This window comes from Argiope bruennichi, chromosome 4 (genome assembly GCF_947563725.1).
Source record: "Argiope bruennichi chromosome 4, qqArgBrue1.1, whole genome shotgun sequence".
In the NCBI taxonomy this organism is placed as follows: Eukaryota; Metazoa; Arthropoda; class Arachnida; order Araneae; family Araneidae; genus Argiope; species Argiope bruennichi.
Window position 1 is genome coordinate 100,150,047 of NC_079154.1, and position 21,335 is coordinate 100,171,381.

At 27.4% G+C, this 21,335-nt stretch overlaps 1 protein-coding gene across 6 annotated transcripts in view; it reads left to right on the forward strand.

The window, feature by feature from the left end:
• Nucleotides 1-21,335, forward strand: part of LOC129966072 (calcitonin gene-related peptide type 1 receptor-like) — a 461,349-nt gene that overhangs the window by 385,340 nt on the left and 54,674 nt on the right. For all 6 annotated transcript variants that reach the window (XR_008784252.1, XM_056080437.1, XM_056080438.1 and 3 more), the window contains 5 exons: nt 6,061-6,152; nt 8,864-8,990; nt 14,517-14,670; nt 16,555-16,621; nt 18,184-18,247. Coding sequence is in view for 5 of the 6 variants with exons in the window: in XM_056080437.1 (XP_055936412.1) it covers nt 6,061-6,152; nt 8,864-8,990; nt 14,517-14,670; nt 16,555-16,621; nt 18,184-18,247 (504 nt within the window). In the remaining variant the exon portion in view is untranslated. The remainder of the gene's footprint in view (nt 1-6,060; nt 6,153-8,863; nt 8,991-14,516; nt 14,671-16,554; nt 16,622-18,183; nt 18,248-21,335) is intronic.

The window sequence follows — 21,335 nt, forward strand, 5'->3', positions numbered from 1 at the left end:
TGCAGAGAAAATGATTAACGTAAAAACAAATTATGATTAAACTTTATAAAAATTAAGTATCTATATTTTTTGTATAAAAATTGAAATAGATAATTTAATTATTCTGTATTTTGAAGTTAACTATTTTTAAAATAAAAGTAATGCGAATATGCAATTCTTGTTTCTTCAAAATTTTAGAAGCAGGGTTGTATGAAAAGCTTTTTAAAATATTACTAAGAGCTTTGGAGCATTATATTGCTATTATTCAAAAGGGAAAATACACTGTTATAAATTTCCTACCTTCCCTTAAAAAATTAATTTGGACTTTAATTGTTTTTTTACCGAATTTTGGCGATAAAAAACCTTTAAGATCTTGCCTAAAGATTCAGATAAAGAACGAAAAGCAAATGCACTTAAATAAATTGAAAATAGAAATAAAACATTGATTTGAAGCAAAAAAAAACAAAAAAAAACAGCTTCTAATTTTAATTCATAATTTTTTGTGGTTTATTTCAAATTAGGATTGTTTTTAGCATGCTTGTTTGAAAATTTTATTACACCATAATTTAATCAGCACTTATGTATGAGATCATATTTTTTTAAATTATAAGCCTTATTTCTATTTAAATTAATTACCTTATTAGAAAAAAAAACTAACAAGTCAAAAAAATCAATCGTGTGCGATTCTTTTGATTAATTCTTTCTTTAAGCTCAATATATATTAAATATTTTACTATCGTAGAGATCATATATTATTTCATATATTTCTATCTTCGAATAAATTTATTTTCATTTTTAAAAATAATTTTATATTATTTTCCTTAGAAATCTTCCAGATATATTTTAAAAATAAATAAAGTAGATAAATTACCATCATTTAATAGCTAAATTTTTATTCTTCTTAGAATCGAATATTGTGAGCTATAAAATGAAAAGGGATTACCTTTTCATATATTATTTTTTATGTGTCAGAAAAGTTTTATCATTTTCAAAATATTTTTCTAGAATGAATTTCTTACAAAATTCTGAAAATTTTGCGAACATATTTAAGTACAAAAAAATGACCTGGTAATTAAAATAACCATTATGAAAACAGCTTATTCATTTGCTTGGCAAGTCATGCTATGATAAATTCGTATCATTATAAAACAATTATCATCAACTTACACTCCGAATTAGACATCATTACTCGGGTTATGGGAAAACTGTGGAATGTTTCTCACTTGCATAATCATTGGTTAATTACCCTACTTCTTTAATAATTTCTATTTTAAATCGTTTTACTTTATAATTGCAGTCGCAGTGATTTAGTTAAAATATTTTTTCAAACCATTTAACATTTTATCCGAATTACCAGGCTATTCCGTGATTACCAGGCTGCGATTCATGTGTGTATCCCATTATCCTATGCTTTGTCGTTACACGAAAACTGGGTTGTTCTTATATAATTAGAAATGAAAATTATATGAAATCTTTTAATATTACATGTCTACATACATATGAATTGAAAATTCAACAATTCAGGAAGTGATTTATATATTAAGAAGCTAAATGAAAATACTGTGGCGTATTGAGATGGATAGGTTGAATCAACAGCTAATGCATCACCATTCAACAGTCATTCCACCAGTCTGTAGTGAAAGCTTATAAGCTAGTTAACAGCTACGCTGCACGGGTAATTGCTTTTGTATCATGGTCATGTTACTGGACTGCGAACCACAAGGTCCCAGGTTCTATCCTTGCTCATCACAATCCGCCACAATAGTATAATTGATTTACGTTTTGTTAATAACAACAAGTATATTTTAATATTCGAAACCCCATATTACATATCTCAAATTTTTCATGCCCAATTCCGTGCCAATCTTTCTGTTCTCGTATGGATTTCCTCTCAGTTCTTTGATCACGTGACCATTATCGACGAAGAAGTTAATACACATCAACATTTATATATTTTCTGAATCCTACAATACTTCAAATATAAAACTGTGAAGTTTTCATAGTAATAGTAAACTAAATAATATGGAAGAATACAATTAAAATTTAGTATACTATTAATATTTGTTTTCTTTTGTATGTATTTTTACTTGATCGTACACATAGTATAAATAAAGTACAGAAATCTTCAAAAAATTCAAATTCCAGATGTTTACGAATCTTCATGTTTTAGACCTTCCAGAGTTCGAAACACGCATTTTTGGAAACTGGCCATCTGCCTGTCTGTGACAAAAATATCTAAAAAAAAAATAATTTGAGCTAGACGGTTGAAATTTAGTGTACGGTCTGCACACCAAATTTAGAGATTTCTATCAAATTTTGAGTAAAATCTGTTCAGTGGAAATCCGTCTATCTGGCTGTTCTATTAAAAACTAACGCGATAATTACAAAACAAAGAAAGCTAGATAGATAAAATTCAGTAAAGATTTAATATCTTTAGTGTTACCTGTTAAATTGTGAGTCAAAACGAACTATGGGTCGACTGTCTGTTGGGCTTTACTTTCAGAAATATATAAACGCGATAATTAAAACACGCAATGACTTAAATATATTAAATTCGCTATGGCATAGGGTTGCGATGGCCTGGTGGTAAGGTCTCGGCTTCGGAACGAGAGAGTTTCAGATTCGAGACCCGATTCCACCGAAGACCCGTCGTGTAAGGGGGTCTGGTGCACGTTAAATCCGTCCGGGCCAAACGTCCTCCCGCTAGTGTGGTGTAGTGTGGTGTGGAGAGTGGGGGACAGCTAATGTATCGTCCACGTCATCTGACAGCGGTTCAAAATTACGAGGTCCGTCCCAAAATATCCCTAGTGTTACTTTAAAAAAGGGACGTTAATATAATTAAACTAACTTCGGTATGGCATTTTGTGACTACAAATACAGTTTTGTATCAAATTTTGGTTTCAGTCGGTTGCGAAACCGAGTCTAAAGCACAAATTTGATTTTTGGATACTATTAACGCCTACTAGGGATCAATCGCCAAATATGACACGGTAGATTCTGCAAAAAGGCTAAATTCTCGCCAAAAGTTAATATTCCGTACTATTATACGACAATGCTATTCAAGACGTTCTCTGGCATAAAAAAATTATTAGAGAGTATAAAAGAAAGTTTTGGGAAGACCACCTCCCTTGGTTTAAAATATTATTTCAAAACACCTTAGGAAAGCATTTTGATTATGAATGAATAAGTATTTATAAAAATGCACTGTTATATTTGCTTTATATTTAGGAAATACATTTGACCTTTTATACTCAGCCATTCCTTTGATATCTTATTTAACCTCATGCATATGCAGAGTCTGTGTTTCGTATATTAATATTCATTTCCAAGTTTGGAATAATGAATGAGTTGATGGAGTGATAAAAATTACTATTCACTTCTTTGAGTCTGTCCGATATGAGTCATTTTACGTTGATATTCTTATACTGCGAAAGTTAAAATTCGAAATGCGACAGATAAAGATTTTACAGTATATAAATAAAAATCATTGAGAGGTTCAAATTTGAGTTCTGATTTCTCAAGCCATTAGCATTTTATTCCTTTGAAGTAGTTGTGGAAATGTTCTCAAATATATGGATTTTGTAAAAATTTGCAATCAATCTTTTTCGGGTAGTCCAACTTTATATATCCATATATTGGTTTATTTTAAAAATTGTACTTTGATTTTCCATTTTTTCCCAGAAATTAACGTAGTAACATGTTTAAACCAAGTGAGTTAGTTACTATAACATGAATAAAACTAATATTATGAACTGTACTGCAAGAAAATTAAGACAAAGAAATGAAATGAAATGTGATAGCTGATTTACATCGGAATAAGTGTATACATTTAACATCACTGTATTACCAAAATTATCTGTTGTTGACGTAAAGATGGGTTGGTTTAAACTGTCATATAAGAAATGCATTATCATATTTGTATGGTATAAGAATTAGAGGTTAATTTCGAAAAAAAGGCAAACAGTATCTTTCTTTGCTCTAGATTATTTATATTATATGATTGAAAAAAGTATTCTGCTGCATCTTAAAATATGTTCCAATTTATTTAACTGAAATACTAATTATGTTTTGAATTAAAAGTTTGCTATTGAATAATTAGAAACAAATGAGTTTATATTTTTCCTATCTCAAACCCTTAATTGGTGTTTGTCTGTTGAAAATTATCCTATGAAAATTCAGCATACATCTTTAATGTGTCACCCTAGGTCTATATTAAAGCTGCCTTTGGCGATCAGCTGGTTCCTTAATTGGTTAATTTGATATCAAATTAAAGAATATGAAAATTCCGTACATTTTCACTTTTTTATGTTTCTTCAAGTTTTAATATTTTTGCAAATATGGGTTCTAAACTACTTTTTCGTTTTCAATAATGTACGAGCCCCTAAATCATTAAATTGGCATGTTACCTACATGAAAAAAAAACTCTTAAGATAGTGCTTTCACTTAAAAAAATTAATAGTTGAAACATCATTTTTTTATTATTATTTTTTCAGTTTTCCAACAATTATCAGACTTCCTATACTAGTGCAATTTTCCTTCTACTAAACGTCGTTTGGAACCCTATTTGTATAGTAATTCTTTATCCGTTTGATAACTACTACCGCCCCTCTGAATTTGTATGTCGAGTTCGGCAACCTGTATAGATATTGTACCTATATATAGATAGAACCTGTATATGATTTTGAAGAAACAGTCGTTGAATGTTTCAACACTTTTATTCTTTATAATTTTACGGATATAATTCAGACTTTTTAGCTTTTGTTAACATTTCTTTGTCCGCAAATAGAGTAGAGTTGCGAACTCAGTAGGTAAATAGAAAGGATAAAAGAAGTGAGGGAGAGAAATAATTTCCATTTTGTATCGTTTTAGAAAAAAATTTGCATACCTCAAGATTTTGATTCCTTGGGAAAATTAATAACTCGATCTGATTCGAAATAAAAACCTTCAGTAAAAACGGAATTTGAGTTATTAGGAATTTATTTTCAGAGTGGAGCCAATCTTGAATTAATGTATATTATATATTTTTAAAATATTGTTACAGCATGATTAAATTACTACAATGACGCATTTACCACGTTAGTATGAATTACTTCCATTATTTTCTTTGGATAATTAATTCGAAATTGCAATTAATGTTTAGAATCATGTTAATTTTAAAGCTGCGAGAAAAATTGATTCTTTCCTTTATTGATACAGGAAAAGGCAGTTATTTTATTGTTCACTAATTTTTTTCAAGATGTACTGCTACTTTTAATGTGTATTATATATATAATATAATATGAAGTGTAAAATTGATTTGCGTGAAAGCGTCTTAAAATAGTAGTTACAGCCGTGTGTGGCAAATTTTTAAATCGGTTTATTTTAATTGTGAAATCTGTCTAAATAATTAGATAGATTTCAAATCTTAAATAATTAGAGTTAAAATTGCTATCTTTCAGAAGGTATTTAAAATGAATCTACACCATGGCCGCGATAGTAAAAGGGTGCGTATTCGCCAGTGAATCAAATTCCTAAAACGGAAACAATTAGTATAACAATCGAAACTTTATTGAACTCAGAAACCAAGTTTTCCGTCATTTCGAAAGGGTAACTAAAGAACTTTTTAAGTACTTTAAAAGTGGCCCTCAAATACTAAGTAGTGGGGAGTCAAGATAAGATTTTGAAATGCACGGATAAAAATAATTTAAAACACATGATTAAATTTAATTAATAATGTATATATAAATGCACTGCGTATTTATCTCATATTCAATAATAAGTAGTGTATAAATCATATCTAACTATTGCTGGATGTTTTACTGTCCATAAATAGTAATGTATAACACAGTATGACATCTATTGAATTAAAGCGTATATGAGTAATTTTTTTTGATATTTTAAAAAAATAACAGTTTAATGTGAAAAATACAAGAATATTGAATCATTATTCAATATGAAGTAGAAAGGGTTTTGTATTTCCTGTATAATGAAATGTATTTCTAAAAATGTCCAGACGTTAATTTCGAACATTGTAAAATCATTGTTTTATTTCACTGGGATTTATCTTTAATAACTTTACAGATAATGTTATTTCTATTACAGTTTCGTCAAAGGATTGTTAACATTTACATATCTGGGTATTCTACATCAGTGATAGCTCTTCTTATATCCTTGGGTATTTTCTTCTACTTTCGGTAAGTAATATCAGACATTTTGATTTTATCGCCACTAATTACACAATGCTGAATGATGCTTAAAATAAACATTTTAAATATTTGAGACAGAATTTTATTTACAGAAGATGTCGATTTGTGCAAAAGTATTTGTCATTCATTTATTTAACATAATATTTCTATGATCGGTATTATATGTAAAGACATGCTTAAAAAGATCGTTTGAAACGTTTTATTAAGCTGATCGTTGGAACTATCGCATTTTGTCGATGTATTTTACCTGAATATTGGAAAGTAATATCTTTATAAAAGGATTTTCAATTAGTTATTTTTAATAAAAAAGTTAATTAAATGTTTGTTTTCAATAATTTCGGAGCATATTATGATACGTTACATTAATTTAAAATTTTCATTAATTAATATAAAATTTGCACAATTTGTCAATTTTATTTCCGTAAATCATTTTTCGAATTTTAAATATTTTTTAAAATTTCGAGTATATTTTATAATGATATTTGTTTATTGTTTAATTGGTTGCATTTATATATATATATATACTCATGCTCAAAATGGTACATATTTCTGTGTTCTCTTTATTATTGCTATAACCAAATGTAAAATTTTGAAAATAATATGAAAAATAAATTTAAAAAAAAGGCTTAATAAATTATTATGTTTCAAAATTCCAATTTAGGAATTATAATCTTCTTTCACATAATAACTGGATTGGAAACACCTGTAAACTCTGATCCGTGGGAACGTTGGATTAAAATTCATGTAAATTCGCTCCTTTTCAGCAATTCAGAAATGATATATATAAATAAGTTTTGTTCGTTCATTCCTTTTTATTATATTAATAAACGTAACATCCCTTTTTACCAAATTATACACAAAGAAGCTTAGAGCGCTCACCTTTTGTTAGATCGTACTAAAACAATTGCTATTATCTCGTTTTGTCATTTATATGTAAAGTAATTCTATGCGCCTCATCCCGTTTCGTCAGTTTAACTTATAATGTTTTTTCAACACTTCGAATTTATAGATTTAGTGCATTTCACTAGATTTTATATATTTCCCACCTGGGTAGATAGTTACATTTATATAAGTTTTTCTTTATATCTGGATATAATTCAAATTCATTGTTATATTAGCATTTAAATCGCATTTACGCATGTCATCGAACACACGCCCATTGTCTTACACTTTTAAGTGACATTTTTTTTATTTTACTGTATTGTAAGAAGCTAGTAACTTCAAAAATTTAATTACTGTCACTTATTGATTTGTATGACTTGAGCAAAATTTAAATTCATAGTAATTACTTTTGAATCCAAAAATTATATTATTTTGGTGAAAGAAGTGGTGTTTAAAACTGTGAGTAAAAATAAATAAAAACCTTTATCAATAAATTTGCTTATCTAAGAATTTTTAAAAAAGAAAAAAAGCTTGAAGATTGTCAGCATGATGCTAATTTCTCTGTGAAAATGTCTTGAAATGCACCAGAACGTAATTCATTCATTCGTTCGTCAATGAATGTTGAATATATGAATTTATAATGATTTTGAATATTAGATTATTTAAAAAGCTATAGAAAAAAATTAGAATTCCCCGAAATTGCTGTATCAAAATGTAAATAGTATAATATAAACAACAGCTTTAACACGAAAGTAATTTCTTATATACCGATAAAGAAAATGTAAGTTATTATTCTATCATATTTCATGCGGCAATGTCAAATATAATATGAAAACCAAGGTTTCTTGTGTTTTCCAAAGGTTCAGCGTCTTCTCATTTTTGATGTATCTTCTTCAAGAAATGCAAGACAAATATAAGATCTAAATAGGATTTATTCAAAAAAGAATACATTTGATTTCTGTACCATGAAGAAAATAAAATTTACTGAAAATAACTGATACTTCCTCATTTACGCTCTGAAGAAAGAAAATAAACATAACTGAGAATACTTATTTTCCCTATATATGTCTCAGCTTTTGATCATCATAAGAGGGTTTTTTTTTTCTTTTGAACCTATAGAAATAGACGAGATAAAGATTCTCGTAATATGCAGTATTGGCCAACGAAACTCTCTATATTAGTACCATATGAGAAAAAGAAATTTTGATTAGTTTTCAATGGTAATGCATGCTAATGGATCTTCCTTTATGAAATGATTATGTGAATATTGTATATAAAATGGTCTTGTAAATTATGTGTATAAAATAAAAGCAGGGCATATTTTTATTCGGTTACAACTGTGGGATTAGCATCCAAGATATAAATGTGAAATATAACATTATTATCCGCTTTTTTTACAATGTGTAAATACACAAAAGAGTGATTGTGTAAAATTTAGAAAAAAATGTAAATTATGATATACCACTTATATAGACAAAAAATTCTCTAGAACTTTTAGATATAAATAAATTACGTTATAAATGACTGAAAAATGGTAAATAAGAGGATGTAAATACGGGATGTAATGCTACATTAAAAAAAAATATTAGGTTTTAAGGAAAAGTAGCGCAAAGAAATATTTCTACTTATCATTTTAAATGTACATTTTATTGAATTTTTATATTCTATGTATAATTACTATAATTACTCATAGAAAATCACAGCACACGGTGTATATTGTAATGAGTGACATTTTATTTATTATTTTATCCATAAGTTATCCTACATATTGATATCGCATTGCTTATTTATTCTTAAATATCTTATTATATTTTCAGATGTGTTCAATGCACCAGGATAACGATTCACAAACATCTCTTCATGTCCTTCATTATTAATAATATTATGTGGATAATATGGTACACAGAAGTAGTACAGAAGCCGTCAGTGTTAATCAGCAATGAGGTGAATGTTAACATTTTTGTCCTTTATCTGCAGCCTCTGATAATTAATACAGGCGATAGACATTTTACGTTCTTTTTCCTTCATTAACAATGGAAATTTGGAATAATTCGTTTGAAATTTTAATGAACAAATTTCATTCAATTTACCTTTTATTTTCTGAAAGTTTTATCATGGGTTATTCTCATATTTAAAAACCATTGACTGCCAAAAAAGAATTACATTGATCTGTATAATACTGAATCTTTCCCCCGGAGAAAGTTAGATTCTATATTTCCTTTCATAAACAGGCTATCAGAAAAACATACACCACATATCATAACAAACAGAAAATGTATCTAACATAAGAATTTTTATAAAGATAATTGTTCAACTCCAAAAGTGCAAATATTTAACGAATAGAAACTAGCATCAGCAGCTAGAACAATAGGCAATGAATATGAATTCAAAAATTGTCATTTCTCCAAAGAAGGAGGACCTAAAGAAAGGAATACCAAGTATAAATAGTTTATTTGAGTTTGATGTGGTACTTGTTTATTTTTAAGGCTCAGCAATAAATCGTCATAAAAAATTCATATAGCCGCAAACTATCTAGGCGAAATCGTAGCATCATATGTAAATGACATTTGGCTATCTTGGCATAATTTGGAAAACGTCAAATAAATTCATAATTTTGGTTATCATTCCATACTATGAAAATAGCCAATTAAACCTTGGAACGCAATCATCTTGGCGAAGTCCTGGTTTCTAATGTATAATGAAGCTTGGTGATTGTTCGCAGGTTTCTTGAAGACGCATTCTGAAAATCCCCAAGTAATCAGGAGGTCCTAAAAATAAACAAGCAGCTTTGATTCACGTTTTGTAGATGAAAGCAGAAACGAGTTTCAGTATAGTGATCTCTTCTTACAGGACAGTTTAAATGTATCAACAATAGTGGTGATAGTACTGAATATAGACTTGGTAAGGTTGTTTGAAATATGAAGTCATTTAACATAGAAATTTGAGCACTCAGACAATTTGTTGAAGACCATAAAGAAAGTGAGGACTCAAACTATTTTCTATTTAGCATATACATAATTATAACTCTGTTTTTCAAAAGTGGATAAAGTGCGATAAATAGTTCCGGTAACATGATAAAATGAGATAAAAGGTAGGTAAGTAGGTTAAATAAGTATCAGTTACGGTAGCTGCTGAACCTATGAAGAAACGTATTGCAGTTTTAAATTCTGCAACTATAGCTTTTTAAAAGATACTTATGATTTTGTAAACATTTAAGAAATAACCATCAAATGCAACTCGTAAAATATTTGATTTTATGCTGCTAATATATTGAGCGCATTCTTTTATGTATAAAAGCAATTGGAAATCGTATTAGTAAATAACCGAAATACATTCATTTACGATAGCTAGGCTGAGTGGCCTTGGGAATTTTATAATTTAAGAGAGAAATGGTTTAGTAAATTTTCTATCTATAAAACAGGTTTCCCCAAAACTTTTCAATTTATTTAACAAAAATATTATTTTAATATATTCTGTTAGCGAAGTCATTAGCAGTTAAGAAATTAGTATATTGTATTACTCATCAATGTTTTTTACTAATGATTATATTATGAAAGTTAATAAATATAGAGGTTGCAGAGCAACAACAAAAACATGTATTTACAATATTCTTTGTTGACAAAAAGAGTTATAGCACCAACATTAATTTGCATTAATTATCTCTAAATTGCAGTATATTAATTAGAATTAATTCCACTTCTTGATTTGTGATTATTAATTACGCTTCAAGATGGACACAAGCTTTTTTCGTTCTTTTCATTTCCTGTTTGTTAATGTAATCGATGAAAAGACAACAAAAAAATCAAGCGAATTTCATTAACGATATCTTGTATGTCATCGAAAAGTTGAAAGTAATCTTCTTAATGGTTTGATTATCTAATTTTGTCAACAAATAAATGATGATTCATCTGGGTGCAATTTTCTGCATGAAAGAGTTGCTGTTGAAGCTGTCATGACATAAAAGATTTTGAGATTCTCTTTAGAGATTTTTATGTTTCGAATAAAATCCCTAATATTTTAGCCATGAATATTGCAAGGATAAAAATTGTTAGTAAATTATATGTTACTATAATGGTGACGTAATTGTATTTCTTTTTTTAATAAGTGACAGCTACTTAGAGCATTTTGAATAACTTAATTGTACAAAATAAAGACAGAAAGAATTGGAAATCGAAACTGTAATCACAAAACAATACAAAAATAATCTCAAATTTTATCCCCACCTGAAAAAACAAACAGCTACGATTCTTTTACCAAAGACATGTTTAGTTTTTTTTTTTTTTTTTTTTTGACGCTAAACAGAATTTAAATTAATCAAAATACATATCTTAAAAGATTGTTATATTCGTATTTTGTATCAATAACTTAGCATTTATCGAATTTTCTCAATGTAAATCCTTAAGAAGCTGTAGTATATCAAGTGAGATAATTAGATTTATGGAAACTTGTTCTTTAAAAATAACAAAGTATAAGGAGTAATTGTATAAGGAGAGAGATAATATGATATTGAACAGAGCAGATTTGTTGTTGTTGTGTTGGCTTTTTGGCGCAAAAGCAATATTCGGCTGTGATGCGCCAATTGAATAAGGTCGAAGACAGGGAAAAAAACCTTGGAACAATAAAAAATAATCGATGAAGTATTTATTTGAATACTTTTAATATATTTTTAAAATTTTAATTCAATAAATTTTTAGTCTTTCAGATTACTAAATTGTCCTTATTATAATTGCATTTTATTCATACTTTCAAAGAATTTGAATAAAATTTTAATCACAAAATGAGCTAAATAAGAAAAAAAAATTAATGAAAAAATAAAGATTGTATTTTGCAACAGTAATTAAAATATAGAAATTGAATTCTCAATATTAGGCAACTTCTCTTTATTATTCGAGATTAATTTATTTTATCTGTACAAACAACGCATCAATTATATACTTTATTTTTTAATTTCTAAACAGAAAATTTGAAAAACTGTGACGGATGTTTTTTTTTTTTTTTAATTAGACATATAGGCATTATTTGGAATATTTGATTTATTCATTCTGAGAGAAATATTTTGCAGCTGAAACGAAATAAAATTATAAATCCCGATGGTGAAAATAGTGTTTTTAATCTATTGTAGGAAAAATGTTTAATTGAAATAAAGAAAAAAATATCAGTAACTCAATTCTTTTATGTATTATCTAGACTATTGTTGTAATCTATTATCTCATTAACTTCTTTTGTAATTTTAGTCTATGAATATAATTGGATTTTCTTTTAAAACGTGAACAAAAATCGAAAGACTATATCCCCAAAATGATCCATCTGTTTCAATTTGTTCTTCTCCCGAGAGATGCACTGTAACTTAAGCGACGAAAGAGCCACTGAGCTTGAAATACACGAATCAAGCATTACATTTTTATCATTTCATTCAAACATAAAATACTATTTACAGTTTGCACAAAGCAATGCCAAAAAGGTGCCGCGTTAAGTTTATTTATACTTCCCCTTTCAGCATCTAATACAATTCTTCGCCAAGAAAAAGAGAGCATCCTGCTTTTCCGCGGAAGTGCCGAGAAGAAACCCTTAAGGGAATAACTTCTTTCCTGTCAACCGGCTGCCACGAATGTATTTCTTGCTGCTGCTGTTGTTATTTATCTCACAATGCAGCACTAACTCAGACTCTAATGCTATTATGATAAGTCGTCTTGATAGCAAAGTGTTGTTCTTTGTTTGTACTGTCGCACAGGCCCCGGGATAAAATGTTGCAAGCCACTGTACTGCAGAAAGTAAACTTTCCTTTCCCCTTTATAAAGTGGTAACTATGCTTTCCTTTCGGGGCCTCTTCTCACGTTCTATGAGCTTTGTTTTTTGTTTCTGTTCTCGTGATTCATGTAAAGAGTGACTTGCTGGAGTAGAATGAATGGCACTCTCCAGAAGGGACAATACACCAAGAATTGACCAAAGTCGGTCTCCCATTTTATTGAATGGTTTGTTAGAGTACTGGAAATGTATTAGTTGTTCCCTTCGTCTAACACAATGTGCCGTTGGAGACAATGGAGATTGCTTCTGGTGGAAGAATGTAAGAATTTGATTTGAAGAGGTACCGGACATTCTTTTCTGATTGCGTTCCGGAAGTCTGATTGGCCATTTGAAAAAGAGGATTTCTCTGAAATGTAATTTTCTTTTAGCCAGGAATGTTGCATATCGTTGTAGTTTTTTCCTACTGTTCACCATTGCCGTCTTCAAAATCGATAGCTTGAATGTAAATTAATTTAAATCAACTGATTTTTCTCATTTATGTGAGAGGATATTTTAGTCCTGACTAATTTTATTTAGAAAAGTCTTAGCTCAAGAAGTGTTGCTTGGATATCTAAACTTAATTAGTTAAACCGTAAATGAAGAATAATTACTATTAAATAAAAATACACATCCTGGAGCAAATAGAATTTTTTTTAAATTTTAAAAGTCTTAAATTAGTAATAGTTGAGCACAAACCTCTGGCACAATTAAACGACCATGATTTCATGGTTTGCTGAAAATTTGTAAGATAAATAATGGTTAATATGTGATTGCTATATAAGATGAATGGAAAATGCGTTTAAAAAGCAATATATACTTAATATATTTATTTCTCTGAAGTGGTACTTATACGATAAATAATATTCTTAAAATTTTGAAGTGAAATTAAATTGGTGTGATATCTTACTGTTCTAATATTGCTATTGATTACATTGTAGCTACTATTTATTTACATTGTAGCAAAAGAGGGAAAATGATATAAAGAACAATATTATTGCAATTTATTTATTACCAAAGTTATTAACATTACCGTGTTACCGTAATACAAAAATTATACTAATATTACCTTGGTATAAAATTATTACAATTCATTGTATTTTTTTAAAATGAAAAATGGAAGTATCAAATCTCTTCAAATTTATATTGTTTCATTAAGTATAAAGTATAAAAGAGAATGGATTCACCTCATTGAGTCAGTCAAGAAAAAAGTAATCTCACTGAAAGGTTCATAAAAAAGGAGTTTTCCTATATTAGTAAATTTATGATGCATTTATCAAGGGAAAATGTAGAGCCTGGGCAATTAATTACTTTTTAGAAGACAAACAATTTTATTATTTAACTAGCCATATTTAAATAATATTAATAAAGACATACATTTTATCTAAACATGCTAAATGTCCCAAAAAAGGAAGAACATACATTATTTTTCATTTTTATGCAAAAATTGAAGTAATACTTTTACAAGTTTCTTTCCTATACAAACGGGATTAAGAAGCATTTTTTTGAATTGTTTTATTTCCCATCAGGCAACCACCCTGCAAGAATGAAAATTACTTTTAGTGAACTCAGAATCGATACTTATCAACAGTTATGAATGGTGTTTTTGATTTTGTAAAAATTTTCTTGTAAATAAATACTTCATTAGAATTTTATTTTACTTTTTTTTTTGTTTATTTCTTCCCATAGCTTCCTTGCCAGATATTGCATGTGCTTGTGCACTATTTCTTGGTTTCCAATTACTTGTGGATGTTTTGCGAAGGCCTGTACTTGCACACTTTACTAATTGTTGCATTCGTTGCTGAAGATAAGCTGTTGAAATGGTTTTATTTGATTGGATGGGGTAAGTTATTTTCATGATTGTTGAACTGAAGTAAAATTAAGATAGTAATTAAAGAATACATTTTTGTACAAAAAGAAGTTTATTTGTTTTCAGTAGAACTGATAAAGCTGCAATGTTATGGTTTAGAAATGGCAATTAGATACTAATGATAACTTTGTATTATTTTCTAAAAGTAAGAATTTAGCTAATATTCGTATGATTTAATCACATATTGGAGTATTATAGTTTAGAAAAGCTCTATCAGCATAAAAATGTCCTATCTGAAATTTTATTTTGATAGTCATGAAATTTATTTTTAGAATGAATTATTCATAATTCTAGAAAGTGTACTAGTTTAAATTTCTGATTATAATTTGAGTCTTTCAATATATAAAATATGCAGGTTAGATAGCTCATTTTTCTTCAGAGTAAGTGCATAATGTTCCTGAGAAAATAGAATAAGAGTGTGTTTCAAAGCACACAAAAGCTATTTTAATCCCATGGTAAAGAATTCTGTTTGCAAACTTCATCAAAGATCCATACTTCTGTTTTCAACGTGGATCATTTGTAAATTGTTCTTATTGTGGTAAAATGATTAAAAAAACTACAAGAATTACTTTAGAGCGCTCTGAATTATAATTACATTGCAGAAATGGAAGCTGGCATCCAGCATACATTATACGTTGGAACATTATCAGTAGCAAAAATTCACCTTTGTTAAAAAATCAAATAAGTATTGCGAATGGCTTAGTATCCTATTAGTACAAGATATTATAAGACATATCCACGATATTAAACGATATTCTGAACACTAGTTAATATTAAGATATCGAAACGATATTCCAGGACAATTTGTCCTTTTAGGATAGGCATAGTGAATACTGATTTCTCTAATAACACCAAAATACCGTTTATGCGATAATTCCATAAAATGTTTCCCTAAATCAGTGTTGTTTTGCTTAAAAGTTTATTTTTAAAGTAACAAATTATTTACAAAAACTTTTTATTAGGAATATTGGTAAAAAGCTTGAGCTAGCTGATTGAACAATCAAATAAGCAGCCCAATAAATCAGTAGACTACTGATTGCACAATATTCTGAAAGAAAACTGATTATTGTACACGCTGAAATATATAAAAAAGTTCGAGGAGAGCAATTTAAATATTAATTGCAGTTTATAAATAAAGTTGCATTTCTTTAGAAGTTTATTGTAACTAAAAATTATTGCTCGTATTATTTGAAACAATATATATTTAATAAAACTGAATAAATTATATATATATATATATATAACGAATTTAAAAAATACTTATTTCAATTGTTTCAGTGATTTATACTATAGAACAATTGAAGTAAACAATTCCTTAAATTTATTTGAGGATAAATGAAATATACATTTGTATTCATGCAGTAAATAAAAGAAAATATTTAAATTATCGAATGTTTATCTCATGTTAGAAACACGTTCTTGTACCGGTAATACGTATATTGTTATCGATTAATTATTTCTAATAAAAAAACAATACAGAAATACAATATTGGCCAATGGAAACTCAAAGCCTTGTATTTTGTTAAATTTCGCAACAAATCTTTCAACAGTGTCATAGGAAATCAAAACTGCTTTATTGTTTGCAAACTAATCGAAATCACCTTAATTTCAATTATGTTTCAGTCGATATTCCGATTTACAATGCTATAATAAAATGTAAGTGGTGCCAGTAATGTATTTAATATAACAGCAGTTTTTTTTCTTGTGTATTCTTTACAAATTCTGCCAACAGAATATATTTGATTTGGTTGTTATTTTGTTAAGAATTTAGAAAAAAAAATATTTTCTTATAGCCGACATTCCTTTCTTGTTCTAATATTAAAATGAACTTAAAATATTTTTATTTATTTTTTGTAGGTATTCCTCTTGTTATTATCACCGTCTATGCTAGTGTCAGAAGCAGTTTCCCTAAGGACACCGAATTGTATGTATTGAATTTGATAGTATTCTTCTTATTATTTTGATGATATAGCTACGAGTTATCCTATTTTGAAATAATAATAATACAAAAATAATTTTTTTGAATAGTAATGATAATTTTAAATTTAGAAAATTATTAATAATTATAAGGTATTAAATACTATTAATGAAGTATTTAAATCTGATTAACTTAAGAAAAAGTGTGAGCCGATTGCATTTAAGAGTATTATTCTAAAAAATAAATATTAAATCCTGTGATATCAATCCTTGATTTTTACTGTAAATACCAAAATTCTTAAGATAAATAATTTTATTCAGCCATTGCTAAATGAAAAAAAAATGGTATCTGAAATTTTATACTTTCAGCTGATTATTATTAATCCTCTGGCTTGCATTTTATTTATTTTATCTTGTGAGAACATGATGTTATTTTGGTTAGGTAGTTTAAAGCATAAATGGCAACTTTCATCATCAGCTTTTAATCGCATATATATATTTTTTTACCTGCTTTTACCAGTATTGCATTATTATTACTTATGCTTCTTTGAAAGCAGATGCGGTTTTAAAAGATTTGACGTACAACTATGGCATCATAGCTGTTATTTAAATTTTTAAAAATTATCATCTCTCTCTCTGTTTATTTATATATATATATATATATATATATATATATATATATATATATATATATATATATATATATATATAGAAGTCTCGTGATTGTATCAAACTGATTTAAACTGGTTAAAGACAAAAAATAATACTGTTCTCACATGATAACTTAAAATTTGTGATCGTAGATTTCATTTCCTTTTTTCTTTTTTTATGCTTTTGTAGTTTTGTTTGTGTAAATATAAATTGCATTAAAATATCATATTAATGATTTACGGAAATCTATCAATTTTCATGAAATGTTATTCAAAAATTTTCGATTTCTGGCAAATAGAATACTTTTTTTTTGAAGGCTTATTTTTATTTATTTTTTATTTTAATAATCATTTGAATACTGTTTATTATGTATGTTTTTGAGACAATTTCTCCCCTTTTTGAAAACTTTTAGAATAGATTTTAAATTCATACAATAAATTTATTTTTAGAAAAGCAGCGATTTAACTTTAAGTGCAAAATTTTCATGTTAATATTATTTCTGGTTTTACTCTCTTTTTTATTCTTTTTCTACTTAAATAAATTTTAATTAGACTAAAATTAAAAATGTATTATAAATCACTCACATTTTTTTCCTTAAACTTAATTGTCTGTTATATATACTTAAAAAAGGAATGGATAGAATAAAAATTTAAACTTTTTTGCAGAATAAACTTTCACTTCAAACGCAGCTATCACAGTTTTTCTAACAAATCGTCGTGACAAAGATGTTGCCTAAAAAAGTTCCGAAACTTATATTTTCCCAAGAGAGAAGTTAAAATATCCATTTAATTCGATAATTTAATTTTCCCAAAGTGGGAGAAAAAATTTTTTGGTGATTCAGAAGAATGTTTTTTTATATAATGATATGCAATTAAGCCCGATTTACTTTTTTTATGATATTCAATTCTTTAATTTCAGCTGTTGGATAGAAGAAAGTAATTACTCTTGGATAATTTCGGGCCCTGTATGCATTTCAATGCTCGTAAGTATTACTTTTATTCTTGAAAGTAATCTAATTTCAATTTAATGTTAAATAGTCATAACGTGAAAAAAAGTACTCGTAATATTAAAATTTTAAAAATAGGTACGTGATGGGACATTTATTCAAATATAATAAATAATAACTTTTGGTATAATTACCGCGATAAATTTCATTTTTTGTATTAAATCCTTTGATTAATTTAAATTTAATTACATGAGTGCTTATTCTATCTTAAACTGAAATTAACAAAAATAAATTATCATGGATTAAGATTTTATATTGTCTAGAAACTCAGTGGTATCTGCAAAAAGAATTGGACAAAAATAGCTTGATTTTAATTCGTTTTTGAATATTAAACGGGATTCTTGGTTTCACCAATCATGTCATTTTGCTGATTTAAACGGAGAATTCAATGTACATTAATAATATATTTTTAAATAATTTATTTAAAAATATTAATATAAAAATTTAAGATAGAAGACTTTTTTTTTATATTTAATATTTGCTACTAATAATATAATTTGTCAATTACTTTCTGAAGAGAGTGGTTTTGTGGCTACATTTCGATCAGAATTTGTCATAGAAAAGTTTTAAATTTGAACTTCGTGTAACACCCTAGTAGTACACAAATACGGTGCAATATTGTATGATACTGAACAATATTCGCAATATTGTATTATATTGAGGAATATTAATATCATATAATATTTTACAATATTGTGTAATCTGGACATGAATTTTCATAACTTGAAGGCAAATATTTTCCATTCGATCTGCCATATTTGTCACGTACCTGATTCTTGATTGTAGATGTTCACTGAGAAAGTGTTTTTAATGCTGTAGATATTTTTTATCAATAATTACGGAGCATATAATTAGACAAATCTCTTTTTACAACACTTAAAAACATTAAAAAACTGCTTATAAGTAATATCAGCTATAATTCTGCACATTTTTTAATCTATTTTAATATTTTTTTGAAAATAAATATATTTTATAATAATGCTTTTCATTTTTTTCTGTTGCTGAATTTCTATTCACGCGTTGGTATGATTTTAAAGGCAATCTCTTTATATACATTATCGCTGCTAGATAGTTAAGAGTAAATTTTAAAAATAAATATAAAAACCAAACTTAAAACAGTCTTTAAAAATTAAAGATATATGTTTTTCCGCAATACTATTTCTATTCCCGTACAATAGTTTTAGAATATTTAAAAATATTTTCTAATATATTTTGTTATTATTTCGGTTCATTTTAGGCACTTTATTTATATTCATATGCATTGCGATTATATTTAATTTATTTGTTTGTGTGTACACTTTATCTTCTTCTATAAGATTAATAATATATTTTTAAAATAAAATAAACGGATCAAATCTAAAACATTATCGTACTAGGATGTTTTGGATTAGATATTTTAATATGCTTTAAACTATTTTATACTGCTTAATACATAATTTAGGCACAAGATAATTCCAAAAATACGTCATAAAGTTAATCTTCGATATAACTTTATGACTTATTTTTGGAAATATCTTGTGCCTAAATTCTTGCTAATAACTTGTAATTCACTCGCTTTTCATATTTTATTTATATACGATTTAATATAACTTTAAAGCATTTTGATCTATTTATTAATCATTTGAAATATAATATTCAGGAATAAATTTTCTTATTTGCATAATCATTTCCATTATAATATTTACATTTGTCCTTGGTTTATACGAAATTCGCCGAAATTGTATTTAGGAAATATATTTAAAATATATTATCTTGTTTTGCATTCATTTCATTTATGATTTGCTTTTTATCTTCTCTTACGTAATTGAATATAGATAATGCAACTACACATACATATCATCGTTTCCTATTTGATCTATATAATAACATTTGTGGTATATTTATTCGGAATTTGAAAAAGAAGATTTCATTTAATTTTTGCATTTTCAGACTTCCACTGAATGGATTATTCTCAAAATTTGACAGAAATCACTAAATAATGGTACAAAGCCTGTATTTCAAATTTTATCCGTCTAATATTAAAGCATTTTGTATTATGTTCACAGACAGACATAATCTCAACAATTACTTTTTTTATGTGTTTATCTGATTCAGAAAGGTCTGAGTATAGTTTAGTCATATTAACGTCCCATTTTAAAGAAACACTAGGGTTATTTAGGGGAAGATCTCGTCATTTTGAACCGCAGGCAGATGACGATGACAACACCTGAGCTAGCATTCCCCTCTCCACACCACACCAGAGAGAGGACATTTGGCCCGTACAAATTTAACATGCTCCAAACCCGCGTACACGACAGTTCTTCGGTGGAATCGGGTCACGAACCTGAAACCTTCCAGTTCCGAAGCCGATACATTACCACTAGTCCACCGTGGCCCTCAGAAAGTACTGAAGCTAGTCATGAAGTCGAATATTTAGGTGATTTCAATACCATCTCTGTTCATATACGAGAAAGAAAAAAAAAACTAGTTAGAAGTTCACATTAAGAATATGAAAAGGAACCAAACTTGCAGGAATAGCTATTGATTTAATTCGGCTTTAGCCACTCTTATAGCGCTTTTTTGGTTTTTGTTTCAAAATTATAGCTTAAACTTTTGCTGAAAAAGTTGACATTAAAGTTCAAACCTACCAGTAGCTATATTAGCAGCACGGAGCGTATTTATTGACTGATACATTATATTTTCATTCAAGGCAGGAATAGTAATTTTACTTTAGGGATAATTTTATAATCTCCGGCATAGATTTTAATGCTTTAGAAATTTTCTATTAATAATAAAGAGGAAATTGTGTATGTTGACGATCTATAGATCAGACCGTTTGACCTAAAAACATTCCAAACATAGCATTTATATACTTAGGAAATTAGGAACGTATGCTTTGGAATTATTTTCTCGAAATTTTAACTACAAATGTATTAAATACAGTCTATAATGACTGGTAATCATATTATAGAACAAAATTCTATTATCAAAATTTGATTCTATGTCAAAATTTGATATTTAAAATTTTTTTCCTGAATAGTCTATGAAGAGCAAGCCACATAAAATATTTGTAATTTTTAGCAAC